Source organism: Catharus ustulatus, chromosome 36 (assembly GCF_009819885.2).
Source record: "Catharus ustulatus isolate bCatUst1 chromosome 36, bCatUst1.pri.v2, whole genome shotgun sequence".
Classification (NCBI taxonomy): domain Eukaryota; kingdom Metazoa; phylum Chordata; class Aves; order Passeriformes; family Turdidae; genus Catharus; species Catharus ustulatus.
Window position 1 is genome coordinate 912,711 of NC_046256.1, and position 14,057 is coordinate 926,767.

Here is a 14,057-nt window from a genome sequence, read left to right on the forward strand (position 1 = left end):
TGGAAATCGATGAATCAATAAAAATAATCGATGAAATGATAATTAATGAAATGATAATCAATGAAATGATGATCGATGAAATGAATCAATAAATGAAATCAATAAAAGGAATCGATGAAAATCGTAGAAATAATTGATAAAGAGAATTGATGAAATGGATCAATAATCGATGAAATGAATCGATAAAAATAATCGATGAAATGAATCAATAAAAATAATGGATGAAATGATAATCGATGAATCAATAAAAGGAATCGATAAAAGGAATCGATAAAAACAGCGAAAATAATCGATAAAGAGAAGCAATGAAATGGATCAATAATCGATGAAATGGATCAATAAAAACAATTGACAAAAGGAATTGATGAAAAGAATCGATGAAAAGAATCAATAAAATGATAATCGATAAAAGGGATCGATGAAATGATGATCGATGAAATGAATCAATAAAAGGAATCGATAAAAGGAATTGATGAAAATAGCAAAAATAATTGATAAAGAGAATCGATAAAATGGATCAATAATCGATGAAATGGATCAATAATCGATGAAATGGATCAATAAAAATAATCAATAAAAGGAATTGATGAAAATAGTGAAAATAAAAAAGAGAATCGATGAAATGGATCAATAATCAATTAAATGAGTCAATAATCGATGAAATGAATCAATAAAAGGAATCGATAAAAGGAATCGATGAAAATAACAAAAATAATCGATAAAGAGAATCGATGAAATGGATCAATAATCGATGAAATGGATCAATAATCGATGAAATGGATCAATAATCGATAAAAAGAATCAGTAAAAATAATTGGTGAAGAGAATTGATGAGTGAATCAATAAAAGGAATTGATGAAAATAGTGAAAATAATCAAGAGAATCGATGAGAGAAATCGGTAAAAGGCGGTGGAGAGAATCAATAAAGTGATAATTAATAAAAAAAATCGATGAAAAAAATTGATTAAGTGGATTGATAAAATGGATTGATGAAATGAATCGATGAAATGAATCAATAAAAAGAATCAATAAAAATAATAAAGAAAAAGAATCTAAACTGATTGATAAAAATGTCATCAATGAAAAGAATCAATATAATCAATATAATCAATATAATCAATATAATCAATAGAATCAATATAATCAATAAGTGAAGCGGAAAACAAAAATCTGGGAGAGGAGATTTGGGTGTTGTGCATTTTTTGGGGGGTTTTGATTTTTTTCTGGGTTGGTTTCGAGTTTTTTGGGAATTTTTGTCTCTTCTGGCCGTTTCTTTTTCCCCACCTTGATGACGTCATCACCACCCCGATGACATCATCATAATGGCATCATCAACACCCGATGACATCATCACGTCATCATCACCACCTCGATGACGTCATCTTAATGTCACCATCACCACCCAGATGACATCATCATCGCGACATCATCACCACCTCGATGACATCATCACCATCCAATGACATCACGCGTCGTCCTGATGACATCATCCCCCAGATGACATCATCACCACCCCGATGACGTCACACCCACCCTGATGACATCATCCACACTCCGATGATACAATTCTCCGATGACATCATCAACACATCAATGACATCACTCCCACACTGATGACGTCATCACCCCGATGACATCATCCTGACACGATGATGTCGCCCTTGATGATGTCATCCACACCCTGATGACGCCATCCCCATTTTAATGACGTCATCACTCCACCCTGATGACGTCATCACCTTTCTAATGACATCACCCATACCCCATGATGTCATCCACACCCTGATGATGTCATCCCCATTTCAATGACATCATCACTACCCTGATGATGTCATCCACACCCTAATGACGTCATCCTCATTTCGATGACGTCACCCCCATTTCAATGATGTCATCCCTACACCAATGACGTCACCCACACATTGATGATGTCATCACCATTTCAATGACATCACCACCACCCCAATGACGTCACCCACACCCCGATGACGTCATCCCCATGTCAATGACGCCACCAACCCACCCTGATGACGTCATCCCCATTTCAACGACGTCATCCCTACCCCGATGATGTCATCCACACCCCGATGACACCATCTCCATTCAATGACGTCATCACCCCACCCTGATGACGTCACCACCTTATTAATGACATCACCCCTACCCCTATGACATCATTCACACCCTGATGACGTCATCCTCATTTCAATGATGTCATCCCTGCTCCAATGACGTCACCCCTACGACGTCATATCCAGTTCAATGACGTCATCCCTACCCCAATGATGTCACCCACACCCGGATGACGTCATCCCCATTTAAATGACGCCATCACCCCACCCTGATGACGTCATCCTCATTTCAATGATGTCACCAACACCCTGATGATGTCATCCCCATTTCAATGATGTCACCCATACCCCAATGACGTCACCCACACATTGATGACGTCATCACCATTTCAATGACATCCCCATCACCCCAATGACGTCATCCCTACCCTGATGACGTCATCCCCCTTTCAATGACATCAACCCCACCCCGATGACGTCACCCACACCCCGATGACGTAATCACCATTTCAATGACGTCATACATACCCTGATAACGTCATCCGCATTTCAACGATGTCATCCCTACCCCAATGACACCACCCACACCCTGATGACATCATCCCCATTTCCATGACATCATCCACACCCCGATGACGTAATCCCCATTTCAATGACGTCACTCCCACCCCGATGACGTCACCCCCACCCCGATGACGTCACCCCCGCCCCAGTGACGTCACTCACACCCCGATTTTGGGGAGGGTTTTGGGGTTTTTATTAAAAGCCGGGAGGGAAATTTGGCAGAACCGGCGCCCGCCCCTCCCCCACCCCCCATAAATACACCGGGCCCAGGGGGCGGGGCTTGGCTGTGGCAGCCAATCAGATCCGGCCACGCCCCCTGGCCACGCCCCCAATAAACACACCGGGCCAGGGGGCGGGGCTTGGCTGCGGCAGCCAATCCGATCCGGCCACGCCCCCATGCCACGCCCCTATAAATACAACGGGCCTGGGGGCGGGGCTTGGCTGCGGCAGCCAATCAGATCCGGCCACGCCCCCCTGGCCACGCCCCCCGGACTCCACTTGGGGGTCAAACCAAGTCCAACCTGGGGGTCACTCTGTGTCCACTCAGGGGTCACTTTGTGTCCACTCAGGGGTCACTCCAGGCCTCACTTTGTGGTCACTTTGTCCCCACTTTGTGGTCACTCTGGGCCCCTCTTGGGGGTCACTTTGTGTCCACTCAGGGGTCACTCTGTGTCCAATTTGGGGGTCACTCCAGGCCTCACTTGGGGGTCACTCCAGGCCCCACTTTGTGGTCACTCTGTCCCCACTTGGGGGTCACTCCAGGCCTCAATCAGGGGTCACTCTGTCCCCAGTTGGGGGTCAAGCCGTGTCCAGCTTGGGGGTCACTTGTGGCCTCCTTAGGGGTCACTCCAGGCCCCACTTTGTGGTCACTCTGTCCCCACTTAGTGGTCACTCTGTGTCCAATTTGGGGGTCACTCTGGGCCTCACTTGGTGGTCACTTTGTCCCCACTCAGGGGTCACTCCAGGCCTCACTTGGGGGTCACTTAGTGTCCAGCTTGGGGGTCAGTCCAGGCCTCACATAGGGGTCAGTCCAGGCCCCAGTTTGTCCCCACTTAGGGGTCACTTGTGGCCTCCTTTGGGGTCACTCCGTGTCCAGTTTGGGGGTCAGTCCAGGCCCCAGTGTGTGGTCACTCTGTGTCCAGCTTGGGGGTCAGTCCAGGCCTCCTTTGGGGTCAGTCCAGGCCCCACTTCAGGGTCACTCTGTCCCCACTCAGGGGTCACTTAGTGTCCAGTTTGGGGGTCAGTCCAGGCCCCACTTCAGGGTCACTTTGTCCCCCCTTTGTGGTCACTCTGTCCCCAACCAGGGGTCACTCTGTGTCCAGCTTGGGGGTCAGTCCCTGCCCCACTCGTGGCCCAGTTTGTCCCCTCTTTGTGGTCACTCTGTGTCCAGCTTGAGGGTCACTCTGTCCCCACTGTGTGGTCACTCTGTCCCCTCTCTGTCCCCTCTCTGTGGTCACTCTGTCCCCTCTCTGACCCCTCCGTGGGGTCACTGCAGGGCCGGGGGTCACTGCGGGGTCACCACGTGGGGGTCACTCGTGGTCACTGCCGGACGCTGGGGGTCACTCTGGGGGTCACTCTGGGGGTCCTTGTGGCCACTCTTGGTGTCCTTGTGGTCACTTCTGTGGTCACTCTGGCCAGGTGTGGGGCTGTGTGGGTCACTCTGGGTCTTCTTGTGGTCACTCCTGTGGTCATTCTGGTGATCACTGCTGTGGTCACTCTTGGTGCCCATGTGGTCACTCTGGGGGTCACTCTTGGTATTCTTGTGGTCACCCTGGGTCTTCTTGTGGTCACTTCTGTGGTCACCCTGGGTCTCCTTGTGGTCACTTCTGTGGTCACCCTGGGTCTCCTTGTGGTCACCCTTGGTGTCCTTGTGGTCACCCTGGGTCTCCTTGTGGTCACCCTTGGTGTCCTTGCGGTCACTTGTGCTGTCACTGCCGTGGTCACTCCAGGGGTCCTTGGGGTCACTCTGGGTGTCCATGTGGTCACTCTGGTGGTCACTCCCCTGGTTACTCTGGTGGTCACTCCTGTGGTCACTCTGGTGATCACTGCTGTGGTCACTCTTGGTGTCCTTGTGGTCACCCTGGGTCTCTTTGTGGTCACTCCTGTGGTCACTCTGGGTGTCCTTGTGGTCACTCTGGCGGTCACTCTGGGTGTCCATGTGGTCACTCCGGTGGTCACTGCCCTGGTCACTCTGGTGGTCACTCTGCAGCTCGGCCGAGAGCCCCTCGAAGGCGTCCAGCATGGCGGCTCGGACGCGCTCGGTCAGCGCGGGAACGTCGGCCGGACCCAGGCCCCGGGTGGGCAGCGGGGGCAGCACCTGGATCAGGCACCGCCCTGGGGGGGGGTCAGAGAGACCCCAGACCCAAAACTGACCAATACAGAGACCCCAGACCCAAAACTGACCAATACAGAGACCCCAGACCCACAGAGAGACCCCAGACCCAAAACTGACCCCAGACCCAAAACTGACCCAGAGAGAGACCCCAGACCCAAAACTGACCCACACAGAGACCCCAGACCCACAGAGAGACCCCAGACCCACAGAGAGACCCCAGACCCAAAACTGACCCACACAGAGACCCCAGACCCAAAACTGACCCACACAGAGACCCCAGACCCAAAACTGACCCACACAGAGACCCCAGACCCAAAACTGACCCACACAGAGACCCTAGACCCAAAACTGACCCACAGAGAGACCCCAGACCCAAAACTGACCCACAGAGAGACCCCAGACCCAAAACTGACCCACACAGAGACCCCAGACCCAAAACTGACCCACAGAGAGACCCCAGACCCAAAACTGACCCATAGAGGGACCCCAGACCCAAAAATACCCCACAGAGAGACCCCAGACCCAAAACTGACCCCAGACCCACACAGAGACCCCAGACCCAAAACTGACCCACACAGAGACCCCAGACCCAAAACTGACCCACAGAGAGACCCCAGACCCAAAACTGACCCACACAGAGACCCCAGACCCAAAACTGACCCATAGAGAGACCCCAGACCCATAGAGAGACCCCAGACCCAAAACTGACCCATAGAGAGACCCCAGACCCATAGAGAGACCCCAGACCCAAAACTGACCCATAGAGAGACCCCAGACCCATAGAGAGACCCCAGACCCAAAAATGCCCCATAGAGAGACCCCAGACCCACAGAGAGACCCCAGACCCACAGAGACCCCATAGAGAGACCCCACACTCATAGAGAGACCCCACAGAGAGACCCCAGCCCCACAGAGAGACCCCAGACCCAAAACTGACCCCACAGAGAGACCCCAGACCCAAAACTGACCCACAGAGAGACCCCAGACCCAAAACTGACCCCACAGAGAGACCCCAGACCCAAAACTGACCCACAGAGAGACCCCAGACCCAAAACTGACCCACAGAGAGACCCCAGACCCACAGAGAGACCCCAGACCCAAAACTGACCCACAGAGAGACCCCAGACCCAAAACTGCCCCACACAGAGACCCCAGACCCAAAACTGACCCACAGAGAGACCCCAGACCCACAGAGAGACCCCAGACCCAAAACTGACCCATAGAGAGACCCCAGACCCACAGAGAGACCCCAGACCCAGAGAGAGACCCCAGACCCAAAACTGACCCACACAGAGACCCCAGACCCAAAAATGCCCCACACAGAGACCCCAGACCCACAGAGAGACCCCAGAGAGAGACCCCAGACCCACAGAGAGACCCCAGACCCAGAGACCTCAGCACCAAAAATGTCCCATAGAGAGACCCCAGCCCCACACATCCCCCAGCCCCATGGAGAGACCCCAGACCCACAGAGAGACCCCAGACCTACAGAGACCCCATAGAGAAACCCCAACCCCATAGAGAGACTCCAGCCCCATAGAGACCCCAGCCCCATAGAGACCTCAGCCCCAAAAATGTCCCATAGAGAGATCCCAGCCCCACACATCCCCCAGCCCCATGGAGAGACCTCAGAGAGAGACCCCAGACCCAGAGATCGCCCCCAGCCCCATAGATAGACCCCACAGAGAGACCCCAGACCCACAGAGACCCCATAGAGAAACCCCAACCCCATAGAGAAACCCCAACCCCATAGAGACCCCAGACCCACAGAGAGACCCCAGACCCAGAGACCTCAGCACCAAAAATGTCCCATAGAGAGACCCCAGACCCAAAACTGCCCCACAGAGAGACCCCAGCCCCACACAGAGAGACCCCACAGATCCCCCAGCCCCATACACCCTTCCCAGCCCCACAGACCCCTCCCCAGCCCCCCAGCCCCCCCCAGCCCCACAGATCCCCCAGCCCCACAGACCCCTCCCCAGCCCCACAGACCCCTCCCCAGCCCCACAGACCCCTCCCCAAACCCCCCCAAGTGCCCCCTGGCCAGCCCCTCACCGGCGGTGAACCTGCGCTCCCGTTTGCTGTAGAAGTGCTGGTAGGACGAGATGACGATGGGGACAACGGGGACCTGTGGGGCACGAGGGGCTGGGGAGGCTCCTGCGCCCCATAACTGCCCCATAGCCGCCCCACAGCCGCCCCATAACCGCCCCACAACCGCCCCATAACCGCCCCATAACCGCCCCATAACTGCCCCATAACCGCCCCACAACCGCCCCACAACCGCCCCATAACCGCCCCACAACCGCCCCACAGCCGCCCCATAACTGCCCCATAACCGCCCCACAACCGCCCCATAACTGCCCCATACCCGCCCCATAACCGCCCCACAGCCCCCCCAGAGCCCCCCGTACCTGGGCCTGCACCGCCAGGTGGAAGGCGCCGCGCTTGAAGGGCAGCATGGAGCCGCTGTGGTTACGGGTGCCCTCGGGAAAGACCCACACACGGACCTGTGGGGCGCCCCATAGAATCCTATAAACCATCCTGTAACTGCCCCATAGCCACCCCATAACCCTCCTGTAACTGCCCCACAGTGACCCCATAACCACCCCACAGTGCCCTCGGGAAAGACCCACACACGGACCTGTGGGGCGCCCCATAGCGTCCTATAAACCATCCTGTAACTGCCCCATAGCCACCCCATAGCCATCCTATAACTGCCCCATAACCACCCTGTAACTGCCCCACAGTGCCCTCGGGAAAGACCCACACACGGACCTGTGGGGCGCCCCATAGCGTCCTGTAACTGCCCCATAACTGCCCTATAGCCATCCTGTAACTGCCCCATAGCCACCCCACACACCCCATAACCACCCCATAACCACCCCACACTCACATCCTGGCTGAGCATGGTGTGCGCAGCCTCGGCCATGACGCTGATGGCACCACAGCCCCATAGCGCCCCATAACCACCCCACACACCCCATAACCACCCCATAACCCCTCAGTGACCCCATAACCACCCCATAACCACCCCATAACCCCTCAGTGACCCCATAACCACCCCATAACCACCCCATAACCCCCTCAGTGACCCCCACACTCACATCCTGGCTGAGCATGGTGTGCGCAGCCTCGGCCATGACGCTGATGGCACCCCAGCCCCATAGCGCCCCATACCCACCCCATAACCACCCCATAACCCCTCAGTGACCCCATAACCACCCCATAACCACCCCATAACTATCCCATAACTCACATCCTGGCTGAGCATGGTGTGCGCAGCCTCGGCCATGACGCTGATGGCACCCCAGCCCCATAGCGCCCCATAACCACCCCATAACCCCTCAGTGACCCCATAACCACCCCATAACCACCCCCCACACCCCATAACCACCCCATAACCACCCTCAGTGACCCCATAGCGCCCCATAACCCCCCTCAGTGACCCCACACTCACATCCTGGCTGAGCATGGTGTGCGCAGCCTCGGCCATGACGCTGATGGCACCCCAGCCCCATAGCGCCCCATAACCACCCCATAACCACCCCATAACCACCCCATAACCCCTCAGTGACCCCATAACCCCTCAGTGACCCCATAACCGCCCCATAACCCCCCTCAGTGACCCCACACTCACATCCTGGCTGAGCATGGTGTGCGCAGCCTCGGCCATGACGCTGATGGCACCCCAGCCCCATAGCGCCCCATACCCACCCCATAACCCCTCAGTGACCCCATAACCACCCCATAACCCCTCAGTGACCCCATAACCACCCCATAACCACCCCATAACCCCTCAGTGACCCCATAGTGACCCCATAGCCACCCCATAACTCACATCCTGGCTCAGCATGGTGTGCGCAGCCTCGGCCATGACGCTGATGGCGTCGTGCGTGCGCTTGCGGTCGATGAAGATGATTCCCCCCAGCCAGCACACGACCCCCACGGCGCCCATGTAGAGCAGCTCCCGCTTGGCAATGGGGACACAGCGGTCAGGGAGCACCTCCATCATCCCTATAGGGCATGTGGGGGGTTATGGGGTACCCTAAACCTGCCCCATAGCTGCCCCACACCCGCCCCATAGCGCCCATGTAGAGCAGCTCCCGCTTGGCAATGGGGACACAGCGGTCAGGGAGCACCTCCATCATCCCTATAGGGCATGTGGGGGGTTATGGGGTACCCTAAACCTGCCCCATAGCTGCCCCACACCTGCCCCATAGCGCCCATGTAGAGCAGCTCCCGCTTGGCAATGGGGACACAGCGGTCAGGGAGCACCTCCATCATCCCTGTGGGGTTTGTGGGGTCATTGGTCAGGGATCTATGGGGCAGAAATCTATGGGATGTGATCTATGGGGTCAGGGATCTAAGGGGCAGGGTTTTATGGGGTCAGGGATGTGTGGGGCAGAGATCTGTGGGGATCTATGGGGTCAGGGATCCATGGGGATTTATGGGATGGAGTTCTATGGGGTCAGGGATCCATAGGGCAGGGTTTTATGGGGTCAGGGACGTGTGGCTCAGGGCTCTATGGGGATCTATGAGGTCAGGAACCCACGGGATGGGAATCTATGGGGCCAACAGGAGTAAGGATCTATGGGGTCAGGGCTCTATGGGGCAGGGTTTATGGGGTCAGGGATGTGTGGGTCAGGGATCTATGGGGCTGCCCCATACCCAGCAGGTCCAGGGAGCTCTGGTGGTTGCTCAGCACCACGTAGGGCTGGGGCTGCTCACTGTGGGGCAGGGCTCTATAGGATCTATGGGATCAGGGATCTATGGGGCAGGATCTATGGGGTCAGGGATCTATGGGGCAGGGATTTATGGGATCTATAGGATCTCTCCCCATACCCAGCAGGTCCAGGGAGCTCTGGTGGTTGCTCAGCACCACGTAGGGCTGGGGCTGGTCACTGTGGGGCAGGGCTCTATAGGATCTATGGGATCAGGGATCTATGGGGCAGGATCTATGGGGTCAGGGATCTATGGGGCAGGGATTTATGGGATCTATAGGATCTCTCCCCATACCCAGCAGGTCCAGGGAGCTCTGGTGGTTGCTCACCACCACGTAGGGCTGGGGGTGGTCACTGTGGGGCAGGGCTCTATGGGATCTATGGGATCAGGGCTCTATGGGGCAGGATTTATGGGGTCAGGGATCTATAGGATCAGGATTTATAGGATCTATAGGATCTCTCCCCATACCCAGCAGGTGCAGGGAGCTCTGGTGGTTGCTCAGCACCACGTAGGGCTGGGGCTGCTCACTGTGGGGCAGGGCTCTATGGGATCAGGGATCTATAGGATGTGGATTTATGGGATCTATGGGGTCAGGGCTCTATGGAGCAGGGTTTATGGGGTCAGGGATGTGTGGGTCAGGGATCTATGGGGCTGCCCCATACCCAGCAGGTCCAGGGAGCTCTGGTGGTTGCTCACCACCACGTAGGGCTGCCGGGGAGGGAAGTGCTGCGTGCCCCGAACCACCATGCGGATCCCGTACAGCCGCTTCACGTGCTGCATCAGACCCCGAATAATCCTGGGGGAAAAGAGAGAAAAGTGGGGGTCAGACCCACAGAAATCACCCCATAAAAAACCCAAATCAGCCCCACAGAGCTCCTGAGGTGCTGGACCAGGCCCTGGATAATCCTGGAAAAGAGAAAATAAATCACCCCATAGATAAATAAATCACCCCATAGAAATCATCCCATAGAGCCCCTGATGTGCTGGATCAGGTCCTGGATAATCCTGGGGGGAAAGAGAGAAAAAGGGGGGTCAGACCCACAGAAATCACCCCATAGAATTCACCCCATAGAGTCCCTGATGTGCTGCATCAGCCCACGGATGATTCTGGAAAAGAGAGAAAAATGGGGGTCAGACCCACAGAAATCACCCCATAGAATTCACCCCACAGAGCTCCTGATGTGCTGCATCAAACCATGGATGATTCTGGAAAAAGAGAAAATAGAAATGGGGGTCAGACCCACAGAAATCACCCCATAGAAAACCCAAACCAGCCCCACAGAGTCCCTGATGTGCTGGGTCAAACCCTGAATAATCCTGGAAAAGAGAAAATAAATCACCCCAGAGATAAATAAATCACCCCATAGAAATCACCCCATAGAGCTCCTGATGTGCTGGATCAGGCCCTGGATGATTCTGGAAAAGAGAAAATAAATCACCCCACAGAAACCCAAACCACCCCATAGAAATCACCCCACAGAGCTCTTGATGTGCTGGATCAAATCCTGAATAATCCTGGGGGGAAAAATTAGATCAGCCCCACAGAAATCACCCCACAGAAAACCCAAATCAGCCCCACAGAGCCCCTGATGTGCTGGATCAGACCCCAAATGATCCTGGAAAAAGAGAGAAAAATGGGGGTCAGACCCACAGAAATCACCCCATAGAAAACCCAAATCAGCCCCACAGAGCTCCTGAGGTGCTGGATCAGACCCCAAATGATCCTGGAAAAGAGAAAATAAATCACCCCATAGATAAATAAATCACCCCATAGAAATCACCCCACAGAGCTCTTGATGTGCTGGATCAAAGCCTGAATAATCCTGGGGGGAAAAATTGGATCAGCCCCACAGAAATCACCCCACAGAAAACCCAAACCAGCCCCACAGAGTCCCTGAGGTGCTGGACCAGACCATGGATAATCCTGGAAAAGAGAAAGGGAAATGGGAAATGAAAAATGGAAATGGGGCTCAGACCCATAGAAATCACCCCACAGAAAACCCAAATCAGCCCCATAGAGCTCCTGATGTGCTGGATCAGGCCCTGGATGATCCTGGAAAAGAGAAAATAAATCACCCCATAGATAAATAAATCAGCCCATAGAAACCACCCCACAGAGCCCCTGATGTGCTGGATCAGACCCTGAATAATCCTGAGGGAAAAATGGGGATCAGCCCCACAGAAATCACCCCATAGAGAACCCAAACCAGCCCCACAGAGCTCCTGATGTGCTGCATCAGACCATGGATGATTCTGGAAAAAGAGAGAAAAATGGGAAATGGGGGTCAGCCCCACAGAAATCACCTCATAGAGTTTCTGATGTGCTGGATCAGACCATGGATAATCCTGAAATGGGAAATAAATCTCCCCATAGATAAATAAATCACCCCATAGAAATCACCCCATAGAAATCACCCCACAGAGCCCCTGATGTGCTGCACTAGCCCACGGATGATTCTGGGGGAAAAGAGAGAAAAATGGGGGTCAGACCCACAGAAATCACCCCATAGAAAACCCAAACCAGCCCCACAGAGCTCCTGAGGTGCTGGATCAAACCCCAAATAATCCTGGAGAGAAATGGGAAATAAATCACCCCATAAATAAATAAACCAGCCCCACAGAGCTCCTGATGTGCTGCATCAGATCCCTGATAATTCTAGAAAGAGAGAGAAACATGGGAAATGGGGGTCAGCCCCACAGAAATCACCCCACAGAGCCCCTGATGTGCTGGATCAGACCATGGATAATCCTGAAATGGGAAATAAATCACCCCATAGATAAATAAACCAGCCCCACAGAGCTCCTGATGTGCTGCATCAGACCCCAAATGATCCTGGAAAAGAGAAAGGGAAATGGGAAATGAGAAAGGGAAATGGAGGTCAGACCCATAGAAATCACCCCATAGAGAACCCAAACCAGCCCCACAGAGTCCCTGATGTGCTGCATCAGCCCACGGATGATTCTGGAAAAGAGAAAATAAATCACCCCAGAGATAAATAAATCACCCCACAGAAATCACCCCACAGAGCTCCTGATGTGCTGCATCAAACCACGGATGATTCTGGGGAAAAAGAGAGAAAAATGGGGGTCAGCCCCACAGAAATCACCCCATAGAAATCACCCCACAGAGCTCTTGATGTGCTGGATCAGACCCTGAATAATCCTGGGGGAAAAATTGGATCAGCCCCACAGAAATCACCCCATAGAGAACCCAAACCAGCCCCACAGAGCTCCTGATGTGCTGCATCAAACCATGGATAATCCTGGAATGGGAAATGGGAAATGAGAAAGGGAAATGGGACTCAGCCCCATAGAAATCACCCCATAGACAACCCAACCAGCCCCACAGAGCCCCTGAGGTGCTGGATCAGACCCTGGATAATCCTGAAATGGGAAATAAATCACCCCATAGATAAATAAATCACCCCATAGATAAATAAATCACCTTATAGATAAATAAATCACCCCACACAGCCCCTGATGTGCTGGATCAGACCACGGATAATCCTGGGCCCCACAGAAAAACAAATCAGCCCAGAGAGAACCCAAATCACCCCATAAAGAAACTAAACCAACCCAAAAACATCCTAGAAATGATCTATGGGGCTGGACGTGCCCCATAGAGACCCAAAACAGCCCCACAGAGACCCAAATAAACCCCAAAATCCCAAATAAACCCCAATAAACACCAAATAAACCCCAAAAAAACCCCAAAAAACACCAAAAAACCCAAATAAAAATCAGAATATTCTCTCTCACTTCATGTTCTCCACGTCCCTGCCCCTGAGGGCGCACCCAGGGATGGCCAGCAGGGCCAGCAGCAGGGTCCAGCCGTGGGAAACCCCAAATAAACCCCAATAAACACCAAATAAACCCCAAATAAACCCCAAAAAAATCCCAAAAAACCCCAAAAAACCCCAAAAAAACAACAAAAAATCCCAATAAACACCAATAAACCCCAAAAAACACTCCAAAATCCCAAATAAATCCCCCAAAAACCCCAAAAAAACCCAAATAAACCCCAAAAAATCCCAAAAAAACCCCAAATAAATATAAATTATTCTCTCTCACTTCATGTTCTCCACATCCCTGCCCCTGAGGGCGCAGACAGGGATGGCCAGCAGGGCCAGCAGCAGGATCCAGCCGTGGGAAACCCCAAATAAACCCCAATAAACCCAAATAAACCCCAAATAAACCCCAATAAACACCAAATAAACCCCAAAAACACCCAAAAAACCCCAATAAACACCAAATAAACCCCAATAAACCCCAAAAAACACTCCAAAATCCCAAATAAATCCCCAAAAACCCCAAATAAACCCCAAAAAAACCCCAAAAAAACCCCAAAAAATCCCAAATAAACA

The 14,057-nt window shown here is 52.9% G+C and overlaps 1 protein-coding gene across 1 annotated transcript; it reads right to left on the reverse strand.

Moving 5' to 3' along the window:
* Positions 1 to 3,074: 3,074 nt before the first annotated feature.
* LOC117009779 (1-acyl-sn-glycerol-3-phosphate acyltransferase-like) lies at positions 3,075 to 13,853 on the reverse strand (the record flags this gene model as incomplete). The annotated part of the gene is made up of 6 exons (XM_033084110.1): positions 3,075 to 4,970; positions 7,027 to 7,099; positions 7,383 to 7,478; positions 8,810 to 8,985; positions 10,356 to 10,489; positions 13,765 to 13,853. Coding segments are annotated over 6 exons (1,398 nt in total), but the record flags the coding sequence as incomplete, so codon positions are not given.
* Positions 13,854 to 14,057: the final 204 nt, after the last annotated feature.